Source organism: Monodon monoceros, unplaced genomic scaffold (genome assembly GCF_005190385.1).
Source record: "Monodon monoceros isolate NGI ecotype Baffin Bay Population unplaced genomic scaffold, NGI_Narwhal_1 Super_Scaffold_18, whole genome shotgun sequence".
Lineage (NCBI taxonomy): Eukaryota > Metazoa > Chordata > Mammalia > Artiodactyla > Monodontidae > Monodon > Monodon monoceros.
Genome location: NW_021703774.1, coordinates 169,302,134 through 169,319,629, shown reverse-complemented (window position 1 = coordinate 169,319,629; position 17,496 = coordinate 169,302,134). Strand labels below are relative to the sequence as shown.

At 58.9% G+C, this 17,496-nt stretch overlaps 1 protein-coding gene across 1 annotated transcript; it reads left to right on the top strand.

Annotated features, from left to right (window-relative positions):
* Positions 1–249: 249 nt before the first annotated feature.
* EFHD2 (EF-hand domain family member D2) lies at positions 250–17,001 on the top strand. The gene is made up of 4 exons (XM_029227978.1): positions 250–598; positions 12,853–13,000; positions 14,190–14,324; positions 15,218–17,001. The coding sequence occupies exons 1-4, from the start codon at positions 294–296 to the stop codon at positions 15,347–15,349; spliced, it is 720 nt and encodes a 239-aa protein (XP_029083811.1). The 5' UTR covers positions 250–293; the 3' UTR covers positions 15,350–17,001.
* Positions 17,002–17,496: the final 495 nt, after the last annotated feature.

The window sequence follows — 17,496 nt, the reverse complement described above, 5'->3', positions numbered from 1 at the left end:
GGGGGGATGGGTTCTACGGGAGCCCCCCAACCTTACGGGGGAGGATGGTGGCGGGCCCGGCGCCCCCGGTACACTCTAGTCGCGGAGCTCAAGCCGAAGCCCGAGCCCGCGCGGGGCGGGCTGCGCAAGGCCGGGAGCCGGGACGGGAGCGGGCGGGCCCAGCGAGGGGCGTAAGTCCCACCTTCGGGGGCGGTGCCTGGCGCTGGGGAGTGTCAGGAAGAGGAAGAGCGCGGCCAGAGGCGGCGCGGGCGCGCGACTAGCAGGGTCCGGGGGCGAGCGCCGCGCGGGCCACCATGGCCACGGACGAGCTGGCCAGCAAGCTGAGCCGGCGGCTGCAGATGGAGGGCGAGGGCGGCGTCGAGGCCCCGGAGCAGCCCGGGCTGAACGGGGCGGCGGCGGCGGCGGGGGCACCCGACGAGGCGGCCGAGGCGCTGGGCAGCGCGGACGAAGAGCTGAGCGCCAAGCTGCTGCGGCGCGCCGACCTCAACCAGGGCATCGGCGAGCCCCAGTCGCCCAGCCGCCGCATCTTCAACCCCTACACCGAGTTCAAGGAGTTCTCCAGGAAGCAGATCAAGGACATGGAGAAGATGTTCAAGCAGTGAGTGCCCGCTCGACACGGTTCCCCACCCACCCCGAGAGCCGGCCTCGGCTCCCGAGCCCCCGAACCCTGGACCCCGCGCCGTCCCGGGACCCATGCGGCCAGCCGAGCTCCCCGATCCCTGACACACCAGGGGCGGGGACCCCTGGCCCCTTCCAGATAATCACGAGGCTTCGGGACCTCCTCCCTACCACGCATATGGGTCTGGGGACCCGCGGCCCCTGGCACGCGACCCCTCCTCACCGTGACGCTGCCCCCGATACACTGCACGCGCGCACGCGGAGTGGGGGACCCCGCGGCTCCTTCTAGATAAGCACAGGGGTCTGGAGGGTCCGGTTCTCTGGCCTTGTCAGTGATGCTTCTCCACACGCGCGCACACCGAGATTGAGGACCCCGTGGCCCCCTTTCCCCCTCCTCAGCTACTTGAATTCCCAACCGCCCCCCCACACACCAAACGCGGGCCTAAAACACACACCCCACCCTCCAGCGCCTCGACAAAGGTGACCATTCCTTTTACTGGGGTCCTTTCATTTACTCTGCTTATCTCAGATCCCTCTCAACGTGGGTTCTGGGCCGAGACCCCTCCCCCGCCTCCCCTCCACTTATTCAGCACCTGCCAGCAAACTGTGTCAAAGACCCTTCGGCCCCTCCCACCTCTGCCCTCATCCACTCCGCTAGCCAGGACCCCAGCCCTTGACCCTCAGGTGATCTCCCCAGGGAGGGACCCCTTCCTCCCTGCCCCCGACTCGGCAGGTATGTACACACACACACACACCCCCGCAGCCACGTCCCTGCAGGGCCGAGTCCCCGCCTCCCTCCGCAGACCATCCCTCCCTCCTCTTGCCCTCGTCACCCCGCTACACCCAGCAGCTTTGCAGTCACTGCCCCCTGTTTCCTGTCAGAAAGGCCCCATCTCTCCTTGCCTCCCTTCCTCCACCGCGTGCCCCCTTCCCTCCCCACACAGGGTCCCTGACACCCCACACCTTCCTATCTGACTTGGCTGGTAGCTCTCACCTCTACCTTTACTCCATCCTTAAATTCCATACCCCATGCCCTCAGCAGGTTGGACAGGTCCTTCCAGGCCTCTGGGCTTCCCCCTCCCCCAACAAAAAAAACTTTAAATCTCTGTGAAATGACTAGAGAGAAAGGCTTCCAGGTCCCCTTCTGGTCCATCACTGCGTTCACCCAGTTGGGATTGAGATGGTCAGCCACGCTGCCCCACCCCGAGCAGTGAGGGGGGCCTGGGGCGGGGGTGAAGGTACTCAGCCCCCCTCCCTTTAGTATTCTTCCCTGCCCACCTCCTGTTGCCCATCCCCCCTGCCCCTGGCCGCTGGAGGGGAAAACAGCCCAGGGGTGTGATCTGGAGTAGATCTGGAAGTGGATCCAAAAGGTAGAACTGTCCTGAGGCCAAGTCTCAGGTGAGGGAGTCAGGAGGTCTGGCAGCCCAAGGTCGAGAGGAAGGGGCGCTGACCCCACCTTGGCTGGGGCAGTGTGCTCAGACCGCAAGCAGGAAGCCCGGGGCGGCGGGGGGAGGGTTTTGCAACCCCACAGCTTGAGAAAGACTCTTTCCCACTCCTCACTGCTTGCTGTGGCCCTGCTTTTGCATTTGGCCCCAATGCAGAAGAGGTTTTTGGTTCTCAGGCCTGGATGGCTGGGAGCCCCATGTTTTTCCGAGGGTCAGCCTGGGGTGGAACTGAGTCCTTAACCCCACTCCAGACCTCTGCATGGAGACCCCTGGGCCTTGAGGACCCTGCTTCTTTGGCTCCAGGGTCTTGTCTGGGAGTTCTTCTCAAGTTTCTTCCTGATAAAAGACTGGCCCTATCAGGAGAGCAGGAGTTCCAGGATCGCAGCCTCAATAGAAGGCAGTCAGAACTTCCTTATAGACTCTGCCCCGGCCCCTCGCCCCACCCCCCACCCCCCGCTGCCCGCCGCCACCACCACCACCCCCGCCCCCCCCAGTGAAGTACGAGGGAGATTATTCAAATGCGGCCACGTGCCGCAGGACTAAGGAGCTTCTCCGTTCCTCCCAGCAGCCCCATGACATAGAACTGTCATCACCACCATGGCGCAGTTGGACAGTCTGGGCACAGAGCAGTTAGGTAACTTGCCAAGGATACGCAGCTCAAAAAATGATGGAGTCATAATCTAAACCCAGGTCTGTGACTCCAAAACCCATGTTCTTCCCTCCTGGGTTTCCCGTCACAGACGTCTGCCTCCATGCGGGGAAACACACCCCGCCAACACCCGCTTCCGTGTGCATGGCTGATTTTCTCCCACGTGGACCCACCACCAGAGTCCTTCTCTTAGGCTTCAACCCCTCTACGCCCGCCAAAAACAAGAAGGAGCTGTTTGGAGAACCCAGACACGCTGAATGAGCAGGGACCTGGGAGGCTGCAGCTTGGTTGGAAGGGGCGCGTGACTAGGGGAATGGTCGTGGAGCTGCATTTGCAGAGCGAGCTCACTTTTTACAGAGGCTGTTTGGCTGTTAGTTTGACGAGGGGTACTTTGTTGAAAATTGAGGGGAGCTGAACCCCTGGAAGCCCCCTCTTGGCACCACTACTGCCTGATGAGGTATTGGCAGGGGTGAGGGGGGCAGGAAGGGGTCAGGGAGATTCTAGGGAAGGAAGTGCCACCCGCCGGGGGCCCTGGCGTGGATGGAAGGCTGCAGATTTTGTATTCAAGGAAGCAAGGCTTCACTGTGCCAGCCGAGCCCAGCCCAGCCGAGTCCCGGCTGTGAACAGCCAACAGACAGGCTCTCATGGAAGACGAAACTCGCGTTCTGCTTCTGCTGTCCAAGAGGTGCTGCAGCCTCCTGGGTCCAAGCAGGGCCCAAGGATCACAGCCAGGGCTCTGCTGGGACACTTCCACCCCGATCTGCAGCTCCCATGGCAGAGGGGAGGGGAGCCTGGCCCCCCTGGGAAGCCATCCCCCAGAGCAGAGTGCAGGAGATGGGAGAGGGCAGAGGGCGCTGGGAGCTGGACTTGTCTTGGAGGCCAGGAGCTAGGAAGTGGGGCTTTGTCCTGGCTCTGCCACTCAATTACCTAGTCGGCCTGCCCCCTCTGGGCCTCAGTCTTCCCACCTGTAAAAGGAGCATGATGTATCTGATGATTCCCAAAGGTGATTCACCAATGACTTCCTTATTTCTGAGTCGTCCGGAACCCTCCCGGGTGGCAGAACTGCCTTCCAGGGTCTTCCAGTGCATCCATTCAGCGATCGTCAGCGGGTACTTCCTAAGGATGGAGATGGAGGGAGAAGAGGGGGCAGAGGGAAGATGGACGGGCTCTCCGTCGTCGCTGACCTCACGCTGCTGGTAGTTTCCATCTGGGAGAGACCTCCGGGGTTGTCACCAACGCTTCTCCCCCATTTTACAGAAGAGGAAACTGAGGCCCAGGAAGGTGTAGTGACATCCATGGGGAGGTTTTCAGTGGCTGAACCAGAGCATCCTTATCTATACAATGGGAAAAGTGGTCCCTGCATCTCGAGGTGGGGCGGGGGGAGGTGATGCACGCAGAGCTCTGGCAAGGTGCCAGGCACCTGGAGGCACCTGGACTCTCAGTCCTTCCCCCTCTTGCAGCCTCAGGCTGCACCCATCACCTCTAATCCGACCCTCTGCCCTCCTCTGTCTGCCCATCCATCCAGGGCTGCTCTGGAACCCTCCAGGCAAGGGGCAGTGGTGTGGACCCAGAGGGCCTCAGGGCAGCCACCTCTGGCCTGGCAACAGCCTGCGTGGGGCTCTGCGGGGTGGTGTAAACCGAGACCTGCCAGAGGGGAAGGCAGCCATGTAATTCTGAACCTGCCGTGGAATCCGAGGAAGATGTCCTAGTTCCCTGCCCTGCCCAGCCTCGTCCCCAGCCACTTCATCTCATGACCCCTTGCGTCAGAGAAGAGGGGGGCTTCCCTCTCTCCTTCCCACCTTGCCCTCCCCTCCTCTCCACCTGCTATGCCTCCCTGGTGTCGCCCTAGGCTCTTGCAGCTCACAGCAGCACGCCCCCGCCCCCCGTCCTTCCTGGAGGGCTGTCTGGTGCAGTGGTTAAGGTCAGGGCCTTTGGAGTCAGCCGCCCTGGGTTGGAATCCCAGCCTTGGGCCCTGGGGCAAGGCACGTAAACCCTTCTGAGCCCCGGTTCCTCACCCTGGAGCAGGGAGAATAATAGAACCCACCTCACAAGGTTGTTATGAAGTGCCTGGCACAAAATAAGTACTTTCCAAGTTCCTGTCACCACCATCCCCAGCCCCGGTGGTGGTGCCTAGCACGGAGATTGCTCCACAGAAGCCACTGGCTGACTCCACTTACCCCCCATGGAGCTGCCCGGTCTGCCAGACTGGCAAGAACCCTCTTGCTTTGGGCCGGAGTGATGGGGACCCAGCATGAGAACCTTCTTTCCCTCCTGCTGAACCGACACTTTCATTGACGGCTACATATGGCTTTGATAAATAACAAAAATGGGAAACCGAATTCATTATCACTTAATTACGTGGAAGGCAGGTGGCAGAAAAAAGGGCAGCGCAGACAGCAGCCCTGGGATGACACAAAACTAGGACTCCAGCACCCGTCTGCCACTGCCCGGACGGGGTGCTCTGCTTCTCAGAGCCTGTTTCCCCTGGGGCTAAAGAACCTGCCTGGTAAAGTCCTGAGGATTAAGTTTTTTAAAGTCCTGGGGAATTCCCTGGAGGTCCAGTGGTTAGGACACCGCCCTTTCACTGCCGAGGGCCCACGTTCAATCCCCGGTCGGGGAACCAACAAGCCTGACCGTGCGGCCAAAAAAAAAAAGAAAAGTCCTGAGCCTTTGTAAAGAGCCCACCATTGTGTCTGGTCTGTGGGCTATTAAAAACATAGACGATGATTTTGAAAAGCTTAAAGTCCATTCCTTTGATCATATTTTATTAAGTTTCTGTGTGCAAGGTCCAGAGAATTAAGGGAAAAATAGAGTTCCTGCCCTCAAGAAGCTTAAAGTCTCACGGAGAGCAGTGGCATAGAGGGGTGGGTCTTTGGGGGGATAGAGAGGATGGGCCCACCGGGCTGGAAACGGCAGGTTCCATTTCTTTATTTCTATGACGAGGACTGAAGTTCTCCTGAGGGATGCCGTGCTGCCGGCCCTCCACAGCCAGCCCCCTGCCGCCGCACCCTCTCCTTGTTAAATGGGACCGCCAGGCCCAGTTGAGCCTGGTGTGTTATTTCAGGAACTGAACTTCATCCTCACACCAGCCCAGGGAGGTGGGTGCTGTCATTATCCCCATTTGCCAGATGAGGAAAGCAAGGCTCAAGGTTATAATAAGTGGCAGGGCCAGGATTAGAACCAGGTCTGCCTACTGGGAGCTCCCGAGGCCAAGTGAGGGCTGCGTTTATGGGAAAGGAGGAGTCCCAGAGCCTAGGCAGGGGGTGGGGGGTGAGGGGGTGAGGGGGGGGAGTCCTCTGGGGGTTCAGAGGTTGGGTCCTTCCCCCTGTAGCAGCCAGGAGCCTGCCTTTCTGGGGAGAAGCCCCACACCCCTGGGGAGGGAGGATTTCCTGGCCTCAGGACTGTCCTCTGCTCTCCTACTTCCCTTCTGATTCTGAGTCACCTCTCCTTTCCGTCCCCCCAGGGACTTTTGGTTCCCTTTTGGTTTGCACCTTCCTGCCTTCTCTCCTCTGTGCCTCTGGGTTCAGGGCCTGGCTTCGGCTGTAGGAGACCCAGCCCTGCTGCCTGGGGCCCTTTCTGCAGGGCCAGCCCAGCCAGGAGCAGAGTCGCCCTGTGGCCTCAGCAGGGACAGTCCCCACACCCTCCAGCAGCTGAGTTCCCTCTGACTGCCCAGCAGCCTGCTCCTCGGCAGACTTCTGCTTTTCAAGGTCTCTAGAGAAGCGAGGGTTCCGGGCCAGAAAGGTGCAGCCTGACGGAGCCGGGCCCAGGGACGCCTGAGCTGTGTGCAAACAGAGGGCCGCTGTGGCGTCTCCATTTCAGGCACTTTGCGTCTTGTTTAATCCTGTCTCGGCATCCTGGAAGATGATCATCACCCCTTTCACAGATAAGAAGACGGGGGTCTCAGAGAGGGTTCCATGACTTGAGGAGTGGAGACAGGATTTGAACGAGGGTCCTTCTGACTCCCACGTCCCTTGCTCCCATGGGACCCGAAGAGAGCAGCGTCAGTGTCCGCCGGGAGCTTGTTAGAAAGCTCAGAGGCTCAGGCTCCACCCCAGGCCTACTGGGTCAGAGTCTGCTTTTTTTTTTTTTTTTTTTTTTTTTTTCTTTTTCCTCCCGGTACGCGGGCCTCTCACTGTTGTGGCCTCTCCCGTTGCGGAGCACAGGCTCCGGACGCGCAGGCTCAGCGGCCATGGCTCACGGGCCCAGCCGCTCCGCGGCATGTGGGATCTTCCCGGACCGGGGCACGAACCCGCGTCCCCTGCATCGGCAGGCGGACTCTCAACCACTGCGCCACCAGGGAAGCCCAGAATCTGCATTTTAACAAGGCTCACCGGGTGTGCGCATTAAGGTTTAAGAAGCACTGGGCGACCGTAGCTGTCTCCCTGCCACGTTACTTAGTCTGGGCAGTGAGGGGAAAACAAGAAGAAAGATTAAGTTAAATAGTAAACACTGGGTTATATTAGACATTCAGTAAATGTTCTTCGCAATCACTTTTATAATAATTATTATTATTAGGTGCAGGCAGGGAAGGAGGCGGCACAGGGGAGAGCCGGGGGGGAGACCCACTGCTGAAACTACATGTGGAGGGAGCCGCCCTCCCAGGGTGGGCTCAGCATGAGGCGCTCGAACTTGAGGTTAGGACGCCCCCAAGTCCTGACAGCGCCCAGCAATTGCCATCAGCCTTGGGGGCCCCCACTTGATCCTTGGACTTATCGGAAAGCTGTGGAGGAGGCGTGAGCACCCCCCAGCCACACACTCACCCGTATGCACTCACACACCCTCTCCTTGGCCGACACAGGGCAACAGATCAAGTGTCAGACTCCGCAGATAGGACTGGAGGAAGTGGTGAGAGGCTGGGCTTTCCCCCCATGAGTCAGGCAGTCTGGGGGTGGGAGAGTGCAGGAACGGATGGGCACTGCCGGCCGTCATCACCGAGCCTGGGGGCGTCCATCTGCACGGGGAGGCGGGCCAAGCCAACCTGCCTGTAACAGCTAGCAAGGCCAAAATGTCCCTGTTGTCCAGAACTTTCCTGCCCCAAGCAACCTGCCTTCCCATTTTGCAGGTCAAAGAGTAGAGGCCTAGGAGCCTCTGGGGCCTCCCCAGATAGGATGGAGGAAGACCAGGTCTGTGAATGCTGAGAACAAAGCCAGGTGGGCCTGGGGGCTCGGTGGTCCATAAACACCACTCTCTCCAGCTGTCTGTCCTCCTTGGGACCCCCATGGGCAGAGGGGCCATGAGCAAAGGCCTGGGATGGGAACTAGAAGGGAGAGAATTGGGGTCCCCTATGCTCCCAGAGCAACTGTCCCCACCCTCCCCTTGTGCAGCAGCTGTGATGACTCCTCACTCTGCTCTCAGACTGTACAGCACAGCTGGTGGGTGGGGAGGGTCGTGCGTGAGGAGAAACGTTCTAATAGTTCCAGAGCCAGAATGTGCTGCTTTAGGTAAGCAGTGAGCTTCCCGTCCTTAGAGGCATTCAAGATGCCAAGCAGGAAAACTGCACTGTGTATCTGACCCTCATGAATGGCTAAATGAGGTGGCCTCCAGTATCCTTCCCAGCCTGAGTTTCTTTGGTGCAGGGTCTGTAGGCATCAAGACGCAGCATAGTAGTTAAAAGCACATGTTTTTCATCAGGTCAGGGTTCTGATCCCAGGTGTGCCCTCGTCAGCTATGGTCTTGGCCAAGTCATTTTCTCCCTGAGCCTCAGTCTCCTCGTCTGTAGTATGGGGATATTTATGCCTGCTTCATGGAGTTCCTGTGAGGATCTGATACAAAACACTTGGCACAGTGCCTGGCACATAGTAAGTGCCCAGCCAAGAGCAGCCACTAATGATAATATTGTTATGAAATGAGGGCAAGCCCTGCACGCTGTAGGAGCCGGTCACTGCTCTCACCCCTGTATCTCCGGGTTATCAGAACCGGGGGAGGAGGAGCCATCAGCCGGATGGGACCTGCAGCCCAAAGGGGCAAAGTCTGCCTGGGTGGTGGCCACTGCTCCACGCGCAAGGGCAGATGGGAGGGGATTTCGTCACCAGCATCCGGGGAGGCAGCTACTGAGCCGTCCCCGTCGAGAACTGTTCAGGGGGAGGCTCAGAGGGGTGGTGGTTAGGAATGTGGGCACAGCACCAGGTGCAGCCGCCTCCCTCCAGTGCTGGAGAAAAGTGCTCAGCTCCCAGCCCAGGAGCTTTGTTGTCAGTCCTGCCAGATGGAACTGGCCCTCCCAGGCAGGGCCCAAGCCTCTCCTCTCAGCCCAGTCTCCCCCAGCCCTGCAGGCTTGAGAATCTGGGGCCCTCCATGGGACCGCCTTCCCAAGAAGAAAGCAGGCAGGCAGGGAGGAAAGCTTACAACTTTGGGAATCTTGCTTTTCTCCAGCTGTGTGACCCTGGGCTGCTTGCTACCCACTCTGGGCCCCAAGTTCCCTACATGACATGAAGGGGGTAGACCAGGCATCCAGGCGGATCTTGGGTACGGACTCTTTTCCTGGATCCTCTGAGCTACCTGCAACCTCAGCTCAGGGGGGCGGCTGAGGGAAGAGAGACTCTCCCCAGTCAGGGATAGATGCCTGTTTCCAAGCATCTTAGAACACATTCTCTCCTGGGTTGCCAGTGGTCCTCCTGCTGGTGGCACAGAGGCAGTCTCCCCCTTTGTCACTTCCCTCCCTGTCAGAGGAGGAACAAGAGAGTAATCCAGGACCGAGGCTTCTCTCTCTCTCTGCCCAGCGAGAGAGCAAAAGATTCTGTCCTGCTGTCTCTTCACCTCCCCAAGTGGCGGGGTCCTTGAATCAGGCCTAATGGGGGTGGGGGAGGGAAGTAGTGGGACCTTCAGAGAAGATGCTGGAGGGACCTCTGGGTCATCGTGTCCACCCGCTGCCTCCAGGCCAGTCTACAACAAGCATTTCCTACCCACCATGCACCATCAGGACTGGTGCCTGAGGGAGAATTTGTATTTTTTACCATTATTATTCTCACTATCAACACCATTTTTATATTATATGTGCAAAGTACTTAACTAGTATCTGGCACATAAAAAGTTCTCAACAGCCACTATTCTAAAGAAATTGCAGGTTTTAAGCACGTACTATGTACTAGGCATTTTACATCCACGATCTCCTTTATCTCAAATCCTAGAGGTAGATGTTACCGATAATAATAATTTAGTAGTAGTAGTACTGTAGTTAGCGTGTAATGATTAAGTACTTATTGTGGGCCAGCCTCTGTGCTAAGAATCTACGTGGATCATCTCTTAACTCTTGCCGCAAGCCTGGGATGGGTCTGATCTCCATGATGTAAGTGGTTCATAGGGTCATGTGACTTGAGCAGAGTCACCTAGCCAGCAGGTGGCAGAGCTGGGGTTTGGACTCAGGTTAGTCTCAGCAGAGCTGCTGTGAGCACAAACCTCCAGGGTTTACCCAGGAACCTGGCTGATCCAATGACCCAGAGCCCGCCCACGTCACAGCCCAGGGCACATGGTAGATGTCCACTCCCCCGGGGGCCTTGTGGGAACCACCCCCTCCAGTGTGGCCAGCCCCTGCATTGTCCCCCTGGGGGCAGGAGCCCGGAACCAGTAATTGATGGATGCTTGATTGACACAGGCAACGGTTCACGCTGCGGTTTGAGCTGCAGCCCAGCCAGGCCTGGGAGCTGCCAGAGACCGAGATCCAGAGCCGAAGTTTCTGTCCAAGTTTGGACACTTTATCTGCACTTCCTCTGAAACTGAGCCACCCCTGGCTGCAGGAGTAACCCTTGAGCAGTAAATAAAGCTGAGGCTCAAGAGAGGCAGGTGGGGCGGCAGAGAGAGTAGAGTGTGGGAATCACAGGGATGGGCGTCTGAACCCTTGGCCAGTGCCCAAACCTCTCCAGCCCCTGTCCCCTAATCAGTCACATGGGGACATAACTCTGACCCCCCAGGATTGCTGAGCACAGAGAAAAATGCCTGGCACATAGTAGGAGCTTCATAAAAGTAACAAAGTCTCGTGATAGTGCTGGTAGCTGCAGTTTCTGGAGCCAGCGCTGTGCGAAGTGCTTGTCACGTGTGAACGTACCCAGTCCTCGCAGTGACCTTACGAAAGAGTCACCATCATACCAGGGGTTCTCTGCCTTGGCTGGAGGCTCGATGGCACAGTCTCCTGGAGCCCAAGCAGTCTGCTCCAGCCCTGACGTGTCATCATTGGAGCCCGAGTTCAGAAAGAGGCGGGGGCTTTGTCTTCCACAGGGACGCTGAGGAGGGGCATCCATGTGACTTGCCCCGGGAAAGACTGACTCCCTCACCTGGCCACGCTCCAGGGCTGCTCCAGTACTGGTCACTAAGGCTCATGCAGCAGCCACCCAGCCCCTTACCACTGGCAAACAGGCTCCAAAGATGGAAGGGGGGGGCTCCACCGTGTCCCCCACAGGGCCCCTCCAGCTCTAAGCGGAGCCTGGACCACGAGATCGTTGGCCTCCCTGACCCTCCCGAGTCCCACAACCCTCCACCACATCCTCTCGCATCTGCTTCCGCCTCGGCTGTGGCCACTGCTGTCACCCCGGACCCTTTCACCCCGTGGTGGGGAAAAAGGCCTCAGGACCCTGTGTTCCCTGCAGGGTTCCCAGAGACCTGTCTTCCTGCGCTGCATCACTTCCAACCACTGACTCACTTGCTCGTGAACTATTTTTACCCCTTGCACAAATGCTCTGCTCAGCACTCCAGGCAGATGTCTCTGTCCTGCTGGCAACCCCAGGACATGAGTGGTGGGGGGTGGGGCGGGCCCAGCAAATGTGCAGGTTTATGAGCCCTACTGACGTGGGGTAGAAGCCCAGCCCCTTCCTTCACTGCTGTGTGACCTTGGGCAGGCCACTTAACCTCTCTGAGCTTCCATTACAAAAGAAGGTTATTATGAAGATTAAGTAAAATAAAGTATGGAAATTTCCCAGCACAAAGATAGATTTCAAAAAGTGGTTGCTGTCAGATGTCCATAGTCATGTGAAGCTTATGTGTAATTAGAGATGGGTGAAGGGAATTGGGAAGCCCTGTAGAGGCCACAGGAATGAGATGTGTGTTTGTGTAGGAACTCCAAGTCTCCAGGAAGTTTCTGGAACTCAGCCCCTGTATGTCATATTGCTGTCACCAGCGCTGCCACCCAGCCATCTTGAGGCCTCGGGGACTGCAGAAGCTTCTTTAGGCTCAGAAGGCCCATTTGGCCAGCGCTGAGATGACTCTCCCCAACTCACCAGGAGACAGTCAGGGCGGTTGCTTGGTTCGCCTGATAAGAGGCCTGGCTGGGCGGTGGGAACAGCACCCACATCTGCCATGCTGTGTGCTCCCAGCACAAGCAGCACCTCCCCAGCCAGGGGACGGGCCTGGAGCCCAGCTCTGACCCAAGCTCTTACCACAAGGAAGCCAGTCGAGCGAGACGTTTAGACTCTGCCCCTCACCCTGTCCCTCTCTCTGCCAGGCTGTTGGTGGTAGAAAAAAAAGAGACCTGAAATGTGCAGGGCAGAGGCACGGTCATCATGTAATCACTGTTCCAGGTCTTTCCAGCCACCCGGCTGGATCCCTGCCGCTCACTGCAGGCACCCTGCACAACTTGTTCCCAGAACACACCCCAGGCCACCTTCCAGAAAACTAGAAGTGGGCCCTCCCTCCTGTGACCTCTGGCCCTACCCTGAGACATGTGGTACCTTCTGCTTCCTCCTGGGTGGGAACAGGGAGAGGGGGAGAGATGGAGCCAAGATGTCCCTCGAGTGCCTGTGGAGGTACCTGGAGATGCTCAGTGAGTTCTAACTTCAGGGCCTACCGTCACAATCCTCACCCCCACGGTATTGTAAATTCTCCCTCCCTGCTTGTTCACATCTCATTCAGTAGAGAGGAGCTGTGGTTTCCGCTGCCTTGTGTGGCAGGTAAATTTGGCCAAAAGTTAGCACTGTTCAACATGTAGGAGGCTGCCAGGTCATGTGGTGAGTTCCCCAGCATCAGAGGTAACCAAGCAGTAGCTGGGCCTCGAATCGGGAGTCCACCTGGGCCGAGGTCCTCTCCAGCTGTGATAAGATGACGCGTTGGTGGGAGGCACCTTTTGAGCCCCCAGGCTCCTTGTACTCTGGCTTATGACCACTCCGGTCAGGTATGAGGTGGCAGGATGTCCTTAGGCCTCTCTCTTTGCACTCACAGGTACGATGCTGGCCGGGATGGCTTCATCGACCTGATGGAGCTAAAGCTCATGATGGAGAAACTTGGAGCCCCCCAGACCCACCTGGGCCTGAAAAACATGATCAAGGAGGTGGATGAGGACTTTGACAGCAAGCTCAGCTTCCGAGAGGTGAGCCCCACTCCCCGTGGGGGGCAACACCGGGGGGTGGGGAGAAACTAGCCCCTCTTTGTCATTGAGCGACTTTGTCCGTGAACGGCCACTGTCAAGAGGCTGAGTGAGGTGTCAGCGGATCCTAGAGCAGGTACCTGGGGAGATTCTGAGATGCCTAAGTGAGATGGAGGCACATGCATTCCTTCATGCAGTGAGCACTGATGGAGTGACTTCTGTATACCTGACCCTGTGTGGGCTGTGGCAGTACAGAGAAAGGCCCTGTGCTCCAGGGCTCCTGGCGTGTAGAGGGGGAGATGCTCAGAGAGTGAAATAACAGGATGCTGTGCTTCAGGAGAAGAGGGGACAGATGGAGGAGGGACATGCACTGCGGGTCCGAGAGGAGCCGGGCGCTGAGCTGGGTGACCTCACACTCCGAATCTCACTCAGGCCTCACTCTGAGACAGGAGCCACGAACAAGTCTGTTTGCTGGAGGAGGAAGCAGAGGCTCAAGGCCAGAGAGCCAGGGCACTGGTCCCCGGCCAGCATGGGGTTAAAGGCCAGAGGTGGCCTCTGGAGAGTCAAGGCTCAGACTGGGCCTTGGAGAACTGGCAGGAAGCACAGAAGAGGCAGGGCGAGAGACGGGGGAGGGGGGCGCCTGGGGGAGCCAAGTCCAAGGAGGAAGGTGCGAGCAGCACACAATGATGGTTTGGAGTCCGGACCTGGGTTCAAATCCTTCCTCCATCGCTTTCTGGTGCTGAGATTGGGGCAGGTTTTTTCTTGCCCCTGAGCCTTCCTCGCTCTGTAAAATGGGCAGAGCCATGTACCTTTAGGACTCAGTAAATGGAAGTTAGAGCGGATTGGTTTGGGGAACAGGGGAAACAAAGGTAAGAGGTAGGTTGAGGCTTTTAATGGGAGCTGAGCATGGGCAGAGCAGCCTGCAGTAGCCCCAGTCCTGGGGGGGTGGGGCAGGAGACAGGTCACCTAGCCTCCCATCGTACAGATGGGCAAGCCAAGGCCCAGAGAGGGAGGGACGCGACAGCCTGTGCAGGACACAGAGCATGGAGGACGGAGAGCCCGGACCTCCAGCTCCCAGGCCTGTGAGTACCTCCTTTCCGGGGAGGCCTGCAGCTGGCCCCGGGTGTGGGCAGGCTCTGGCCCCTTTCCCTCTCTCCCTGACAGCATCAGTGTTCTGTTCTCCCTGCTGCAGTTCCTCCTGATTTTCCGCAAGGCAGCGGCTGGGGAGCTGCAGGAGGACAGCGGGCTGCACGTGCTGGCCCGCCTCTCCGAGATCGATGTGTCCACCGAGGGCGTCAAGGGGGCCAAGAGCTTCTTTGAGGCTAAGGTAAGGAATATGGGAGGAGGTGTGGAACCCAGGCTGGGGTTGCCCTGACCCCCGCGTGAGGACAGGTGTGGCCGGGGTACTCCGGGGCCCTGAGTTAGCTCAAGGGTCAGCACGTCCCCTTCCTGTCCCTGCTGAGACCGCAGACAGGAGGTGGGGAGCTGACGCCCCTCCTGGGTCGGTCAGGGCCCACGGCGCTCCTGGCTTCTGTCCCCTCCCGTCCAGCCTGTGATCCTTTCCAGCTTCTCTTTCTCTCCCTGCCCCAGAGGTGGGAGAGGGAGGGGTGTGTACTCTTGAAGAGGTGACAGGGGCCCCTCTGAGCTGCCCCAGCCCTGTACCCGGAGCCACTACCCGCAAAGGACTGGGCCTTAAAGAGTGGGCCCAGGAGACAGGAAGCAGGCCCAGAAACACAGCACTGGCTCCCGGGGCCTCTGGGAGACACTAGCCCCGCCAGCCCCAGCCGGGAGGGAGTATGATGGGCCCCAGAGGCCACCGCCGTGCACAGTACCCTCCCCTTTCAGCACACGCTCAGATGCAGGGGACAAGTATGGTTCCTGGATCCTGCCCTCCCCGGGCCCCGGGGCCCCTGCCTGTTCTTGCTTCTCCCCCTCCCCATGTTAGCTGAGAACATTCCTTCTGAAGGCCTCCTCCCACCTCCCTCTGGGCTTCTAGGGTTGATGGGATGTTTCCGGGTTCATCAGTGGGACCAGGTGTGCATCTGGGCTTCCCAGGACGGGGGACAGGGTAAGAATAGCAGCTTCGGGAGCCTGGCCCAGGGCCAGGCTGGTGGGAGGCAGAGCTGTGTGTGCATAGCGCAGGGGGGCAGCGGAACCAGAAGAGACCCCGGAGAGAGCCCCCTCCGGCCCTGAGCCACTTCCCCCCCGACCCCACCCCAGGTCCAGGCCATGAACGTGTCCAGCCGCTTCGAGGAGGAGATCAAGGCAGAGCAGGAGGAGAGGAAGAAGCAGGCGGAGGAGATGAAGCAGCGGAAGGCCGCCTTCAAGGAGCTGCAGTCCACCTTCAAGTAGCGAGGCTGCGCCCCACCGCCTGGCCCCGGCCCCGGCGCCCAGTCCCGCGGGCGAGGGTGGCGAGGGCCGGCCGACCGCAGGCCAAGCCTGATCCTCGGCTCTGTCTGAGGGGACCATGCTAAAAAGCTACACGTGTCTGTGAACAAGCCGGCTGAGGGGTCTCCCAGAGCGGCCCGGCCCCTCCCCGCTCCCTTCCGCTGTCCCTGAGGCCCTGACACCAGCCGCCTCCCGGCCTGGCCCAGCCCTCCCTGGCCAGTCCTGCACCTCTCCCCTCCTGGCCGCCCACTGCCTGCCGCAGTCGCTCCTGCTTCTGGCTCTAGGGCGCTCCCTGCCGATGGGCTGCCTGCACACACACTCCTCCCTGTGCCTCTCCCTTTCCACCTCCTCCTCTACCCTCACAGAGACCACCTGCCCTTAACCCACAGGCTGCACTGCCCCTGGGGCCCTCGAGCGCCCCCCGCCTTGACTGGGGGAGCGACAGGTGGCAAGAATCGTGGCCGGCCCCATAGAGCTGATTGGTGGCACCCGGGCTCCCCATCACCAGCACCTGTTCCTCTGGCCCTGCCTCCTCTCTCTGCTGGAATCAAGGGGGGGGCTTCTATCTTGGCGAAGGGACCCAGGCCCCTGGCACCCCATGCTGGCAAGGAGACCCCAGCTCTCTGGGGCCCAGCCAGGCAGGGTGAGGGGGCAGCTGTGCCAATCTACCTCAAGGGCCCACACCCTGCCGGCCATGCCACGGATTGTGGGCAGGGAAGGCTCTGGGGGCAGAAACACCAGTCCCCGGTCCCCTCCACCTCCCCGCTTTCCCTGGCCCTGAACAGCCTGAGGGTCTCTGGAGAGAAGAGGGTGGGGAGGAGGGATTGGCCCCTTCATAGGGAAGGCAACCAGCACGTCTCCATTCTCCAAGAGGCGTCCAAGAAGTGCTTTAAGTGGTTTGCACGGACCAGGTTGTGGGGAGCAGGGGGCCTGGCTCGGCTCTTTCACGCCATCCTTCCCCAAGTGACGTTCACCGCCTTGTCACCAGCAACGGGACATGTCCTGTCACACCCACCCCCTGAGGGAGCATGGGGACCCCAGCCCTCCCCGTGCCCATCCCCAGATGGGCCGTGGCCAAGCCTGTGCCACCGGCCCGGCCCTACGCGGCTCCCGATGTGCTCGCTCACGTGTGTGCGTGTCTGTGTGTACCTGCGTCTGTGTCCACTGCTGTGTCGTGAAGCTGTGCCCGTCCTCCAGTCCAAACAAGCGCATGGCCACCGAGGCCACAGTTATGCAACTTTCAGTGTGTGTTGTGACAGCGTCACTGCTTTTTAAACTCGGTAACTCTTTATTTTAGTAAAATGCCCCAAGAGTCCACAAAACTCCTGTTGGACTTGCAGAGTTGGACTTGCAGAGGTTTTATTTTTTTGGCCTTAGAATCTGCAGGAATTAGGAGGTACTGACCCCAGTGCAGCAGCCTTGGCCCTGGATTGTGTTTGCCTTAGCGGATATGTTTATACAGATGAATATAAAAAGGTCTTTTTCTTTTGGCGTATTGCTTTTTTTTTTTTCTCTCTTCCCTTCTCACCAAAAAAAAAAAAAAAAAAAAAAAAAAAGGTTACTTCTTCATTCGGTGGTACGATTATTTTTTTTAACTAAAATAAGATAAAATTCTATATTCTTATGTGTGTGTGGTTCTTGTTGGGGTGGGAGAGGGGAGGGGCTGGGAAAGGAGCGGACAGGATGAGGTCACCTGGGTGCTGGGGCAGCACTGGCTCAGGTGGCTCCCATGTCATTTCAGAAGCAGGGAGAAGAGGGACTCTTCCTAATGGGAGGTTGAGTTTGATGCTCACCTGCTGTCACCAGGGGCTAGTCTAAGCTCTTTATATATAACAACTCATTTCATCTGCACAGCCAGCCCAGGAGGGGGCTGGGGGTGCTGTGTTATTCCCAGATAAGAACAGAGAGACTCAGAAAGTCTCCCAGAGGCACACGGGCAAGCGGGGCAGCTCCAGGCTGCTCGGTCCACAGCTCGTGCCCCTACCCATCCAGCCGCCCTGCCTGGCAAGTTCATTCAGAGGAGGACATGCACCAGGGGTGGCACCGAGGCCACGGGGATTCTGGATTGAGGCACCCTAGAGCCCCCCCAAGACTCTCTGCCACACTCAGAG

What these genes read in the sequence shown, in the direction of transcription:
- EFHD2 (XM_029227978.1), top strand. Translation starts at nt 294, where the DNA reads ATGGCCACGGACGAGCTGGCCAGCAAGCTGAGCCGGCGGCTGCAGATG. An exon ending in ATGGAGAAGATGTTCAAGCA is followed by an intron (nt 599 to 12,852) that starts GTGAGTGCCCGC and finishes TTGCACTCACAG; the next exon opens with GTACGATGCTGGCCGGGATG. An exon ending in GCAAGCTCAGCTTCCGAGAG is followed by an intron (nt 13,001 to 14,189) that starts GTGAGCCCCACT and finishes TCCCTGCTGCAG; the next exon opens with TTCCTCCTGATTTTCCGCAA.